This window comes from Chelonia mydas, chromosome 6 (assembly GCF_015237465.2).
Source record: "Chelonia mydas isolate rCheMyd1 chromosome 6, rCheMyd1.pri.v2, whole genome shotgun sequence".
In the NCBI taxonomy this organism is placed as follows: Eukaryota; Metazoa; Chordata; order Testudines; family Cheloniidae; genus Chelonia; species Chelonia mydas.
The window spans coordinates 69517806-69533126 of NC_051246.2; the positions used below are offsets into that span (position 1 = coordinate 69517806).

General features: G+C 41.2%; 1 protein-coding gene across 4 annotated transcripts in view; it reads right to left on the reverse strand.

Moving 5' to 3' along the window:
* Positions 1 to 15321, reverse strand: part of MIDEAS (mitotic deacetylase associated SANT domain protein) — a 109266-nt gene that overhangs the window by 22206 nt on the left and 71739 nt on the right. For all 4 annotated transcript variants that reach the window (XM_037900364.2, XM_037900363.2, XM_037900362.2 and 1 more), the window contains 3 exons: positions 4965 to 6655; positions 2186 to 2503; positions 223 to 568 (listed from right to left, as the gene is read on the reverse strand). In XM_037900364.2, the coding sequence (XP_037756292.1) occupies positions 223 to 568; positions 2186 to 2503; positions 4965 to 6422 (2122 nt within the window). In that variant the 5' untranslated portion in view covers positions 6423 to 6655. The remainder of the gene's footprint in view (positions 1 to 222; positions 569 to 2185; positions 2504 to 4964; positions 6656 to 15321) is intronic.

Here is a 15321-nt window from a genome sequence, read left to right on the forward strand (position 1 = left end):
TTTTCTTTCGGAAGTTAGTAGGGGGTGCAGGAGATCAATGGTGGGTTCATCCTAAGTAACATCTCCAAATATGGCAGCATCAATTCTGCTACATCCCATTTCCCCAAGTCTCCCAACAGGAAGCTCCACATCCAGCTAACCATAACTGTCTAAGAGAGCCATAATTTCGTTCGCGTTGGCACTCAGCCTCCCACTCCCAACAGGACAAAGAAGGGAACTTACTAGATCTGAGCAGAGTTCTGTGAGTACTTTTAGGGGTCATTGGAGGTGGAATTGAGTGACCGCTAGCAGAGAGGATAGCATTGAAATACAGCCCAGAACCTTCTCTCACTGGGCTGAGAATCGGTGGAGGTGTGTAAGGAGGTAGCTCAAAGTTCCTATCTGAAGGGTGATCTGCAAGGCGCACAGGTGAGCGTAAGTGGCTCTGATATGGAGTGATGTTGGAATAGACTGGAGGGACAATGAAGGTGCCTGCTTTCGGTGGTATGAAGAGTGGCTCAGGTCTTGGGCGCTGCTTTGGTTTCCGGGCAAAGCCCTCCGATTCCTCCTTTGGAGCAGCATCTTCATGCTACAAAAAGAAAACAAATCCTTTAAATACAACTTTCTAAACCAGGGTTCTCAAAGTGTGGGTCACGACCTCATTTTGATGGGGTCACCAGGGCAGAAAGCCCCAGCCCAGAGGTCCATGGGCAAAGAAGGGAAGCTGAAACCCTAGATAGCCTGCCCAACTCTCCGCAGGCAGCCGTGGGGGCTGAAGCACTGAAAAAAACAAATAAATACAGGTCCCGTCTCACTGCTGAAGATGACTTCCACCTTTATCTCAGCCACACAGAGCTCCACTCAAGGATTTGTGTTCATCAATGCAAGCTCACCCCTCCCATTTGGTGCTTATTTATTTTTATTTTTTAATCACTGGATATAAAGATTGTCTTGTGATTGTATTGTGCATTAAAATATTTAGTGGCTACTTTTCATTGATACGGCCGTGTAATGCATTTTTTATTTAAAACACTAACTATTCTGAGTAACACAGGGCATGGGGATCATGCAGTAATTTTTCTTGTCAGAAGCGGGTCACGGAGCAATGAAGTTTGAGAAACGCTGATCTAAACACTAAATTGTATTTTAATGATGCCTTCAGATTGTTTAAAAAATCTCAGTGAGATGACAGGCTCAGTGCACTGCAGGATAGGAGCTGGCAAGGGCTGCTTAAGAGGCACTGCATGCAACCCTAATGGGGAGTATGGGGGGGCATGCTATTATTCAGCGACAACACTTCTGGTAGATTATAAAGTTACATTTACAGGCTCCAGACAGAGATCCAGTCTGATGCTGGGTTAGAAAGATGGTAATTTTAATGTGGTGGTCATGAAGGGGGAAGATGGGATTTTAATAGAACTCTGACACACACAGATGACCCCACAGGGTGAGAGGATGAATTAGTCACTTCGAATGATAGAACAGAGGAAAATCCAAGGGTCTTTTCTCAAAAGTCTGCAGTTGCTTAGGAACTATATACTATTTGTCATCTCTCCAGACAGCAAAATTATCCACTATAATCCTTTATCTCAATCTCTCTCTTCTGGCTAGATGCAATATTCAAATAAACAAATAAATAAAAAGTAGCTATTAAGGGAACCCCAACAAGGGATTCTTATAACATCATGGTAGCCATGTGAACAAAGATCCAGTTTGGGACTTAGAACCCAAAGATAGGTGCATTGTTTTACAACTCAAAGTTACCTGTTCATGAATGGTAAAAATGCCCCTTATTTAGAGCATAGCTCTGCTAAATGAAGATCACTTGAATAGAGCAAGCTTCCAACAGCAAACACATTATTTACTCAGAGACACACTGTCTACCTTCATTTCCTCTATCCTCCAGACTTCTAGTGGGCATTACTTGGCTATTTTAGTACCAACAATAGGTCTCAAAAAGCCAATGGTGTTCCACAGATTAACCATCAGATGGCAGGGGTGCACATAAAAAAACCCCCAACCCGCTACATACAGGACTCAGATATGGTCTCTGGATCAAATTCAGCCAAAGACAAGGTGCCCCTTTCAAGTTTAGGAGACTCAAACTACTCACTCACAATTAAAAGTTGTTTCAACAGAAAGGATGAAGCTGGGCACATAGATTTAGCAGACTTCAGTCTCCCTAGGTCTATTAACGTGACCATACCTGGACTGAGGTTTCCATGTTGGAGCTGCGATTGGACCTTCTTCGGGTGACTATCACAGAAGGCTTGCGTTCAGAAAGACCTCGATCATTTGCTAGCACTCTCTGGAGTTTCCCTTCCTCACCCTTTTCCTTCCCAATAGCTTGCAAGTCGAATTTCCTCACTGGCACAGACACAGGCATGACTAGAGGCACGAGGCTGCTATCTTCCCGGGGTCTCTTTGAGGGTTGTGGAGAACTGGCAAATTCCAAAACACTTTTGGCTGCTGCAGGTGCTGCAACCACCACATTCTTCTTCTTCTCTTCTGAAGTATCCAATTCCTGAAGACAAGGTGAAAAAAATCCCACATGTACCTTAAAAGTTTTAAACCACCCACCTTTTAATCAGACAATATGTCACTTTCAATCTAAATCTCTTATTTCAGGGTTCCATGCTATTCTCAACAAATCATTCTCTTAGCTGGAAAGTACTTAGAACTACAATACCTGGGGAAAAGGATACTTTATCTGAACTATCTTCCATAAGTTGGCAAAACTATTTTAGAGTTGTCCCATTTATTTCAACTGGCGTTAGAAACAGTACCAACTACTCTCTTGATCCTTCAGTCCCCCACCCATAGTTTTACATTTTGTGTTCCAGACTGACTTATGCCCTACACATAACTTCCCCAATACCTCCCCATAAGCACATGGGTAGGTATTTTCATTATTTTGGGAACATCTGTATATTGCAGTTCCAAGTGTCTGACTTTTGATCCAAATTCCTGAACTGTAACATACCTGCTTTCCCTGGTTCTCCCTCTTCTTTGAGAGCTCATATAATTGAATTTCTTGACCAAAGAACTAAACTGACTTTTGTACTACACTTTAGCCAATGGAAACGTACCTTACTAAAATGAATAAATAAACCTCTTTCATCAGCTCCGTGGCCCTCTACTCTTCTTATATATGTTCTTTGCATAAGCTACAACAATCAGTTAGGTGCCGTTTGGATTTGTGCTCAGTAGGTTTTCTGATCAGCGGAAACGAGTCAACAGTGGAAGCAGCATCTTGTATTGTGGGACAGAAAACCACTAGACTAAGGAGAGTGGGGGAGCAGACCACACTCCCACAAACAAACATATGACTTCTCTCTCTCTCTCACGCATCCACCCAGTGATCCGCTGTAGGTAACCCCTTAAAAATGTAGGCTTCATTAGCCCCAGACTGATCATTTTATACATTCAAGATGAGATTTTCAAAGCTATTTAGAAGAGTGGGGTGTACAGAATCCCTTCCATTTGGGCCACTGTGGAATCAAACCCTTTTCACTGCTCATTGGGAAGAACAGACAGAATCGGTCATAAATATTGCTTCCTTTTGTCCTCAAGTTGCTAACCATGGCAATATGCTTGCACGACTAGGGGTGAAATGTCTTGTTTCAACTGTCAAATTCGATTTGATCTCCCCCAAGCCTTTTCTTAAATACACAACCAAATCTCTCTAACTGTACTCACTGTGCTGGTGATCAGATTTTGTGTAATGCAGCTCTACTTGGATAAGTATAAACATGTTGCGAGTGGGAGGGCAATAGATAAGCAAGAGTACATATTTCACATTGCTAACTACTCCCCAGTTTTCTACCAAGTGTGCTAACAATTAACTTGCTCAATAGGAATGGCGCAGCAAGGAAAAGGTGATCATGTTAACAAGATCGATTAACTAATTGACGAAGGTTTTTGTTGGTCTTCTGTGGAACAGATGAAGCAGCGTGTGTGCACTTCCTCTGACCACTCTATACAGGGACGTGTAATTTATTCAGTTTTTGTGAGCAGATAGGCAAAGCAACCACTGAACAAGCAGGAGATTAAGGGGAGGAATGTCAAAAAGGAAATGTTTTTATTTTCCTTGTCACTGTTCTCCAATACACTGTTGCAAAGATAGTTATATATCTTGACATGCATGCTTTGTTCCCCACCACCTCCACCCCACTCAGCAATGAAGTCTTCAGAGAAAAGGATCTTTTGCCTTCCCACTGAGGGATTCACTGTGAGACCAGTCAAAGAAAGGTTGGAAGAGAACATAGTTCTCAGTTACGCCCCTTAGTTCTTGGCCTCCTATTTCCTCATCTCACCACGTGACATGATATGATTCAGCTTATGGCTATGGAACACTAGAGGGAGCAATGGAGTGATTGCTCTTATCTCTTATTCACCAAGAGATAGCATGTCTTCCCCAACAAGCCCTACAAAGGCTCCTACAGGCCTTTGTCCTATAGGTTAGACAGATTTCTTCATGGCTGTCTCAATTTGGAATTTTAAAAATTTATTTCATTTTTTAAAAATATTTTAAAATGATTTGTTAAAGATGTCATCCTTCATGTTTTGACTGTGAGGATTAGTCAAGAGAGGCAGATTTTAAGAAAGAGGTCAGGTGAAACAGGCCATAAGAAACCAAGCCTAGTGGAGTTACACCTGTTATTCTAAATTCTTCACCAGCTTGAATAGCTAGCTATATTTTATTTTGAGGGGCCGGGTTAGGAGTTTTATTCAATACCAGTGGAGTAAATTAGACTGCTCAGGTAGCCTCACTGCACGATGAGGAGATCATACATGTAACAGTTTCTGTAACCAGGTCCCGCCCCCACTACCATTCCAGAGCTGACTCTGCAGTAGTATACTCTGTCTCTCTTCGGTTAGGTTGACTTCCCACACGTTTTTTCTCTGAGAGATGTATTTTTAGGATGCGATACAGTATGGGGGCTATTTTAGAAATGCTATATTGGTCAGGATGTATCCCTTACCTTGTCATTTTGAAGAGAAGCCAGCTCAACAGCTTTTTGTGCCAGAGTTAGCAGGTTGACCTCTTGAGAAACACACCGTTTTCTTCGGGTGCTCTGGATCACACCACCTCTCACCCCCACAAAGTCATTAGTTCTCTGAGTGCTTTCTTCGGTCATTGCCACTTGCTTCTCCCCATCTCTGCCATTATAGGATGTGGCCTGCCTCTCTGTCTCAGGCTGGTTCAAGTCACCACTACTCAGGGTCTCCTTTTGTCCCAGATGTGTTCTTGTGGGCTGTGGATAGCTACCCTTGTGGCCCAGAGCTTCAGTCTCATGCTGAAACTGGAGTCCTTGCTGCTGTGGTTGCCAGTGATGCAGGAACAGATTGCTAGGTTGTTCCTCTACTGGTTTAGAAGCCAGTATTTCTCCTGAAGAAGCAGATGGCAAAATACCTTCCTTGGAGAGTCTCCTTGACCTCCTTGGAAAGGGTATCTGGGCCTGAGGTAGCACAGTCTGTTGGTTTTGCTCTGTTAGGGCTTTCAAGAGTTCCTGGTTCCTCTCCGGTTGCTGGTACTGGTGGGCCACCATATGATGCTGGGGTGCTGTTGCTGCCACATGGGGATGTGCTACAGAGGCAGCTTGCTGGAGGTTGAAGGCTTGCGTGGCGGCCTGTTGCTGCTGTTGTGGGTAGAAGTTTTCAAACAGTTGCAGCTGGGGAAGAGACTGTTGTTTCTGCTGGGTAGTAAAGACTGGGTTGGAGGAAGCTGGGGCTTGTTGAAAGACATGTAACAATTCAGGAAGGCCTTGCTTCTGGCCTTGGTGACCGAATGCAAGCTGGAAAGGCTGTAAAGGTAGAGTCTGATTCTGCTGTTGTTGTTTCTGCATCTGGTGATACGAATTCATTTGAGCTTGCTGCCTGATTAGTGCTTGTTGTTCCAGCTGAACCTTCTGGGCCATCATCTGCTGAACAGCAGCATCTCCATATATTTCTAGCTGGGGCACCTCCATTTCTTTTTCCTGGCTTCTTTTCAGAGCTTCAGGATGGCCATAGAAACCTGGAGCACTGGAATTGTGGTGGACCCCTTTCTGATTGCCCCCAAAGACCACACTATGGTTCCATGCCGCAGGTGAAGGCTGCCAACTGGAATCAATCCTCTCAGGCAACCTGCTCCCCATCAATGAGTTCTGCCATTTGACAGCAGCCAGCTGCTGAGACATCATCATGGAGTCCCCCCTATCTTGAGTGTAAACAACAGAGTTCATCAAGGCAACATTGTTGGGAGCACCAGTTAAACTCCCTGCTTTAGAAAGCTCCATAGTTTGTGAAGCAGGTACTTCCCCTCCATGTCCATAGTACTGTCCTTCCTTCAGCTGCTGTTGCAGTTCTTTCGATGGCACAGCTACATCCTGCTCATTAAAATATGCAATCCGTTTCCCAGCCCTCTTGTTTGAAGACTTTTGTTGAGCCTGAAGATTCATGGTTCAGTCTATTCCCAGTTACACATACAGATTTACAATCCACCCATCTCAGAGACTGGGGGAAGAAAAGACACCAAATGGTTCACTTCCCCATCCAGTTCCAGTCATAAGTTTCATACAAGTCCAGGTGGAAGTGCCTCTACCCCCTTTTCCTCTGTGCGCCCTTCCCTTCCTTCTTTTTGCTCTTCTTCTCTGCAGTTCAGAGGATGCTGGAGTCCACTTGATCACAATGCCTGAAACAGAGAATGAACATCAATGACTCACAAGTAAGGAGCACAAAACAGCAATAGGACATCAGATGGCATATACACCCTCAGAATCAGCAAACAGTAAGGTGTGTGCCTGTCCCTCCTTCCAAAGAAATCATGACCAGGAAAATCTTGTCCAGTGGGGAATGGAGTGGAGGAAGATAAAATAGATCTGATCCTATGTAGAGTCTAACTGATTTATCCCTCTCAAAAAGAAATAAAAAATATCAGAGTACTTTTGAACAACAAAAACAGCAGTTGCAAACAGCACTTTTGATTTCAATAATGAACTCTTTAGCTCAGGGCTGCTCCCAACTTAGGGCACGCAGGCTGCACACGGCCCACCACAACATTTCATAAGGCCCGCGTCCTCCTTCAACACAATATATTATCGGCCAATTCATCAGTATTTTGTCATCATGTTTACATCATTTTAGTTTATCCAAGTATATAAATAGACAATACTGTACTTAGAAACGATCAAAATATACGTGAAACAAGATGAACTTAAAATATAAATCAAGACAGGTGACCAATTCTTATTAAAATATGTAGGATCTATTTGGCCCACACGAGATTGCGTTTAGGTTTATGTGGCCGTCCTGTGTAAGAAAATCGGGCACCACTGCTTTAGCCCACACTGAAGCCTTTTCTGTTCAACATTCCCACCTTCCTTACTTCTCTCCCATCAAGCCATTGATTTTTATTTAATTTCTTTCTCGTAAGCTGAATGATCTGCTTTTAATTCAAACCCTGAAAAAATAACAATGACTTGCTAAAACTAAAAAAGGCAAACAATTTAAATTATCTCAGGATTCCCTAATTTCCTCTCTGAGATGGTAAAAACAAAACAAAACAAAAAAAACAAACACCACCAAAATCTTCAGCTGAATATGAAGAAAAGGTGCTCCATTCAACAATGGAGGAGGGAGGGAAGTAGCCAGTAGCTGTACTGTGGAGAAATCATCTTCCTTCTGCAGCAGCCTATCAGCCAAGAAATCCCTTAACAGCTCACCAAGTTCCCTATGACTACAGGCAGGACATGCCCAACCTGCTGTACTTTCAATGTCTTTTGCAGCAGTTAGAAGTTAGGGTGACCAGATGTCCCGATTTTATAGGGACAGTCCCGATATTTGGGGCTTTTACTTGTATAGGCTCCTATTACCTCCCACCCCCGTCCCAGTTTTTCACACTTGCTGTCTGGTCACCCTATTGGAAGTTGCTATTTCTACTAAGGGATTTCACACTGAATAGTGATTCATGAAGAGTCTGGAAGCACCTTTAATGATCTTCAGAGATCGGTCGGTATACAACAGGAAAAGAAGATCCCTCAAGCACATGAATACACATAATCAAGGATGAAAAGCCACAATAAAGGAAGCCATCTTCTATGGCACATACTCCAGAAGGCTCATGGAATGGTCATTAATAGCACACATTTTAAGAGAACGTGCGCTATTAATGACAGTAATGCACCTTAAACCTTGGATAGGCATCTTATTATCTTAAATTTAAATACATAAAAATACCAGCTCCCATGTAATGAGGCTATCCCAAACCTAGATATTATGCCATGTCTTCAGTATTCTCATAGACTCATCCAGTAAGTCACATTTTACAGAAGAATTATTTCTGAAATGTTTTAGATTTAAAATAATAAACAAATAAATAATATTTGTCTCTATCCACCTACAAAGCCAGTCTCTCTTAGCGAACAATCTAACTGTTCGGACCTCAGAGGGAGAGAAAATGCAATAAATGTTATAATCTCTAAAATGATCTAGAACAAGTTAAAAATGCCGTGAGTCCAAGGTAAAAAAAAAACCTTGGGGCCTACCAGGACAAGAAGTGCCACAGATCCCACTGGAAAGCTGGGAATCTTCACATTGCAATAAGAAACAGCAATCCATTTCTAGTTCTCATGAGTCCAAGACTTTGGATGTTAAACTTGTCACTTGCCCAAACCTGAATATCACCTAACCTAAGATTTGGGTGAAAGTAACTAAGTCTCTCTCCTCCTCCCTTTCTTTTTTTTTTTTTTTTTTTTTGGTGTGGTGGGGAATGGACAGGAAGCATGGAAGAGATGAGGAAATTCTGCATTTGGAAGGGAAAAGAACAATGATGGCTAATGTGTAAACATTAAAAAAACTAAAAATTTAAAGTATTCAAAATGGCAGCTGTTTGAAACTTAGTTTTGGAATTTTACTCATAATCCTGGGAAGATGGGATTAGTGGGCAAAATGCGAGAGGCAGTGAAAGATGGTCGGAAAAAACCTATCGGGTGGATATTACTACTACATACGGGATATGATGGTGCTTTTACTGTATTTCTTTTTTAAATTATTATACACACTATTTTTATAAATGATTCTTATCTATCCTTTATTTTTAAATGATTTAAATCAGATTTAAATTTAAATATTTCCTTTTTAAAAATAAACCTGTTAAAATTAAATTAGAATTCATGACTACCGAGATGAGGTCTAAATTTACTATCATTTATTAAAATAATTTTAATAAATTAAAAATAAGCAGAATCAATGAGGCCTCCTCAAATTTAGTAATGAATTAGTAAGAAATTAGTTAAAGTCTGCTTTTTTTATACATAAAATCAGAGGAAAGTGTTTAACTTTCAAGGTCAAGCTTTATAAATATGGTATATAATATGACATATACTACATTAGCTATGTACATCATCTTCAATCTTTAGAACTGGAGTCAGTACTGGTATTTACTTTTCCCCAAAGGACAGTATTTTCAGTGTCTGTTGCTTAAATGGAAAATATAATAGCTTAAATAAATACTCTGTCATTATTTATGTTAAATAGAAGGAAGAGGCCCCAGGAAGAGTGTAAATTTGGACCATATCCTTTGTGTATGCTCAGTCTATTTGCAGGATGGTGGGGACTCCACCTGCTTATACAGTCTACTGTACAACACACAAACACCAGTGAACAACATATGGCCAACTCATGGTTTGCGCAGTACATGTAAGCATACAGAACCCAAGTCCTAGATTCCAGGTCAGGCTCTCATTCCTGGCCTGTGCTGCAGAGGTTGACCTGCATTTAACAGTTTTGAGGACAAATACATGGAGTCTCTTTGGGGTAGAAACATTTATTTGCAGTTGCTCTTTACATTTCCCCACCTCCTTTCCCATTGTGAAAAGTCTGAATGACAACCCACAAACTGACTCTACTATCTGGCTTGCACAGTGACCACAACCTTCCTTTTACTATCAAAGAAAAATGAATGATGATTGCAGCAAGTTGAGAACTGTGCTCAGTTTGGTTTTGGGTGGTGGATTTTTTTGTTTGGTTGGTTTTGGGCATTGCTAAAATAAGATTCACCAAAGTTCAAAGCTCCCACCTGTGGAGCTGAATTGGTTGTAGACACAGTGAGGAAGAGCAGGAAGCATAGATGCAGAGTAGGAGGCCACAATTCCCATAAAATAATGAGACTGGAAAAAAGCACAGAGGGCTTGGGAGAAAACACCATTAAAGAGTTTGTTTCTTCACTAATATGCTTCCACGCTCAATAATATTTAACATTTAAATGGTGTGTTTAATTCCAGAGAATCACAAAGCGCTTTACAAACCAACACACAACTTCTACTACTCCATCCAGGATCACTTCAACCATTACAGAAAAGCAGCCTTCTTTGGGGTGGCAAGAAAGCAAATGACACACACACACATTGTGCTGTGTAAGGGAATTCTTGAGCAAGGAAAACACGGCCATCTCTTATGGAGTCTGCCATGGGATTTTTAAAACCCACACAGAACAGACAAGACATTTTCATTATTATTAAAGACCCCAACAACAAGGTGCAATAAAATATTTTATATATTAAAAATAGAAGTTAAACTGGACGTTTCCCTCTGCCCAAGGTCCTGTAACTTGAATCTCCTCAAACCTCACATGGCTGCAGAGTAGATTTTAAAACTGGGAAAGGGGGAGGCAGGCACGGGGTTTATGCAACTTCTACCTTCAATCTAGACCAAGCCTGGCTTCCCTGAAAGTGGAATCATGGCTTGCTGTTTCAGTGAGAACTGACTCACTTCCTCTGCCTGTTTTATTGCTGTTCTCTTCCCTCCTCCTCCTCCTTCACCCTGGCCATAAGCAATGGAACTCTGCCACAGAGTATGACAGAGGCCAGGGCGTTCCTCCCTTCACTGAGCACAAACTCTCTCAGCTCATTTTCCAATCCCCTTTGGACAGCACAAAAATAACTCCAAAAGAAATGAGAGACACAGGAGATGGAAAAAAATCTCTTTTTAAAATGCTATCAACACACAATGTAACTAGCCAAACATGTTCAGTGAAACCCTGAAAATGCACATCCCACAAGGTAAGAGATGCTTTAAAATGGAACCCAGGCTGCAAACATGAACAGCTCTTGGACAAAAGTAATAAACGTACATTGCTTAAGAGTATTAGTGTTATTTTCCCCCTTGCTTTCTGCAGAATTGCTAAAAATTTAGCAGCACTGTTTAACTACAGTGTATAAGGTTATACAAATAATAGTGCCTTATGATACTACTATACCTTCCAGAGCAGTTGCAAAATATTTGTTTGGAAAAAAAAAAATTCAATTCTTTTGCAGTTTTCCTTCCTTTATCCTTTTTGAATTCCTATAGTACTGACTATTCAAATCTAGCATATTGTTATCTGTATGAATTCATCTAAAACCTTAGCAGTTTCCTGTCCTCTTGCTAGTGTTCAACAGACTGTTCTCAAACCAGATACCTGCCTCCTCTACTTGTTCCCTGGTTTAGAATCTCTTGTAGAATTTCTCTTTCTGACTTGCACTTACTTTAGTTAGAACATCTAGCAAACTCTTCCTATTTCTTTTCCACCTGCTTCAGAAACCATCTATCAAGTGTATTAGTTATTTTTAAGCAATAAATGAAGAAAATCCTTCAGATCTCAGGTTCTCTTACAACGTGATCAAGGCATGAGGTTTTAAAAGATTTGTTGCTGACTGCAACAGATTTCAAAGCTTGAGGACCTCAATCTTGGAAGACAAAGGGGGTGCTGCAGTGAAAGAGAGAGGGGAAAAAACCCGAACACCATTGTTCAGCTTTGCATCATCTTCCCAATGATTCCTCCAGTCATGCAATACCAGTGAAGTGAGAAACTGAAGGAAACATAGCTGGCTAAAACCCAATCCAGAGGGAATATTGATGTGCAAGGAAAGTCTTTTTTTGGAGACAGATAAAAATTTGTTCTCACCCAACACTGAAGGCATCTGACTAAAATATGGTCGGGTACTCTGGGTTCCATTCAGCTCCTCACTACTCCTAAAGGCCCTGAAAGCTGCAATGATCAGAAATGCCCTATACCTTCTTAAACTAGCCAAACTTCTACTAATGAACTTCTACCACAAACCCAAGGGGCCACCTGGAACATCACATCCTCCTCAACAGGGTCAACCAAAGGAAACACATCCACTCCACTGGTCCACACTCTGCATAACTGCCAGTCAAATTTTGTTTTCAGTTCAAGATCCTTGGCCTTTTCCAAGCCCTGTATGCATAACACACACACACCCGCCCCAGTTTATCTCACGGACTCTCTCCCCCTCCCCCTGGCTCTCTTGACCCAGCCTTGTGCTAGTATGCCCAGTTTGGGACAGATGTCCTGCAGTCATTGTTCAACTAAGAAAGACTCCTCAAGTCCCACTTTCCTGGAGGCTCCCAAGGGTGGGAATCTATACTGATAGTACTCAAAACAGAAAGATTTATTTGGCATTGGAGCTCATAGATCACTGCAGATACACAATCCCGACGCTCCATCCCCCTTTCTTTGGAGTCTATATTAGAGACTATAATTTGAGAAAGTGGTAGGAATTGAGGGCTTGCAGGGCCTTTATAAAGGCTTGCATTGCTCAGGTTACAGTTTCCTCTTTTCCTCTGGGGAATTAGCATGCCTTGTCTAAGGTGCTCTAAAAACCTGGCAGTATGAGACTGGGGTTCTCAGTGAAGCACAAAACAGTACCACCAAGCCAGCTTCCCATTTGCAAGTCTGAACCTTAAACATACTGAGCTCACATATCTCCTGTGCTTTGGAGACGGCCATAAGAAAGACTACCCACGAACTGACAGACAACGAAAGACTGTTTAATTTGTATCTTCCCAAAAGAAAGTTGACCCTGTACTTGCAAAGTGTGGCTCCAATCTGCATCTACCATACAAACGCATTTAGTAAAGTGGCCCACTATGCATACACAGGGTAATGAGACCTTCAAAAATAGCTGTCTCAGATAAGCAAAAAAGGCCTCTATTAATGTACATGGGTAACTCTCCAACTCTCTACTTGCCCAGGCCTTGGCTTCTGTTTTTCCATTGTTAGATGAGGCCCTGGTGTATGCAGAATGTAACAGTAAGTGGTCTGTAGATGTATTTAGCTGGAAAAGAGGAGCAAACAAACATCAAAATAGTAATACAACAATTATGAAAGGTCAAAGGTGACCAGTAAAGGGGGAAAAAGGACTTGTGTCTTTATATTGTTCAAAGAGGGACTGAAAGGTTGTCAGAAAAGTTCTCACGCACACCCACACACGTGCGCGCAGGTGTATATATAAGAAATTTAGGTCTTGTCTACTTTGGAAGACCATGGTGACTGGAGAAGTAGTGAAGTTACAACATCACAAAAATCAAAATACCGAAACTGAGTTATTAAGAAAGGAAGGGAATTGTTAAAAAACCAAAGTTTTAAATAAAGACAGATATACTTGGGAGAAAGAAATCTATCTGCTAAAGATTAAACACCCTGTACCTTCAATTAAGGTACGAGAGCTCACAAATCACATTCAAGATTCCTCCAGGAAAAACAACAAAGAACTAGATTTTATATTCCTAACATTTCTGAAGTTAAAAACAAACAATACATAAATAAACCTTACAGGCCTTTTTTATACACAATAAAGCAGCACAAAAGATCCTTTGCAGGCCATCTTTAAAATAATAATAATCTATAGCTTAAGATGAAGCAGGTCTATGTTCAGACTGTAGCATCATTGCTCCCAACTGGCAGCTTCCACTGCTGAGCTCTGTTGCCCCAGTGACTAAGCAGGCTCCCCTCCCTGATGTCTGGGGATGACCTCATATCATTATCATGCTCAGTTAACTTTTTTTTTTTTAAACATTTCTCCACAAGAGTCATCCTGCAGTTGCATTAGGGCAGGTTTCTGCAACATATTGTTAAGTGTACTACTCCTCTGAGCAGCAGCATAGAATGTCTCTGGCTGGTAACTGCTGTGGCATGCAGCATATGCAGGAACCAGGCCCCAATGCCATGCTCCCTCACCTCTTAGCGTCTGAGAGTGCAATGTGCTACTGTTTGTACAAAGGGTGGAGAAAAGGCAGGATTTAAAGTTAGTGAAATTAAGTCAAAGATTGTCAGCTCCTGACATATCTGGGTCAACTATTCCACATACTAGTGGCCCCTCCAGGTGAAAAATACCCTTCACTAAGCCTTTCTTCAGAGGACTTCTTTTCTATAACACGTTAGTCTTGTACTTCCCATTATACTTTTATTAGTATTTTAAACTCCTAAACACATTTTTCTTGCTACAGGATCCCCCAACAAGGAACTGTGCACTATATAAATACATAGCACCAATGAAACACTGCAACTTTTGGAGTGGTAAACAACCAGGATACAGCATAGTATTGGGGATAGGGAAGAATTTTAGTCAAAGACTGTCCATCAACTCATTGTGAGCTGAATTCCTCCTTCCCTCCCATACCCAAAATACAAGGACAAAGAATATCGTATGCACCCTCTCAAGAAGAGCTCAGAACCCCCTGTACCTGATATGGGCAGAAAGGACAGAGGAAGGTTATGTGATCGAACAACAAAACACATAACGAGTTAGCTAAGAGGGAATAATTTAGCTTCTGTTACTTGGTAAATAATTATGCTTTTCTATGAGTAGTGGGACAACAGACAAGCATAAGAGGGGAAAACTAAGATTGACACAGAATTACAGAATATTTCTAGACTTTACCATTTAGATTTTTTGAACTACAACCTCATTATTTAATGTCCATATTTTTATTCTAATTAAAAGGCTTCTTCATAATTTTCTTCTTTAAAAGTACACTATTCTAATAATAATATTTCACATAAATAGACCTTTACTTCCAACATGAATGCTATTTTGGAAGGTTTTGCCTGGAAATTTACTATTGCACCCAAGTTCCTCTTAATTTCTTTAAATACTGTTTTCCATTTAAGAGTATCTCTCTCTACCATTTAATATGCCAAGTTCCTGACCTCACATTTTGTAATGCCATGAAACTCTGTTCTCCAGCTCTTCTGTTGAGAGCCTCCCTGCAGTTTTATGGTCTCCTCAGTTTCACCTGCTGTTCCACCCATATTTGGCATCATAAGGAAATTTAAATTCTATGCATCATTGATCCGCTTTAAGATGTTTTGCATACAACTATTAGATCAGTGGTTTTCAAACTTTTTAGGCTGCATACCCCTTTCTAAATAATTTAGTCTACTGCATACACCCATCTGAGATAGGGTCATAATATACCTATGAAAAAAAGGTCTATAAAGGTATAACACGATCCATTGTCTGCCATTACAGGATTTTTCTCACATACCCCTGACGAGAGCTCGTGTACCTCTAGAGG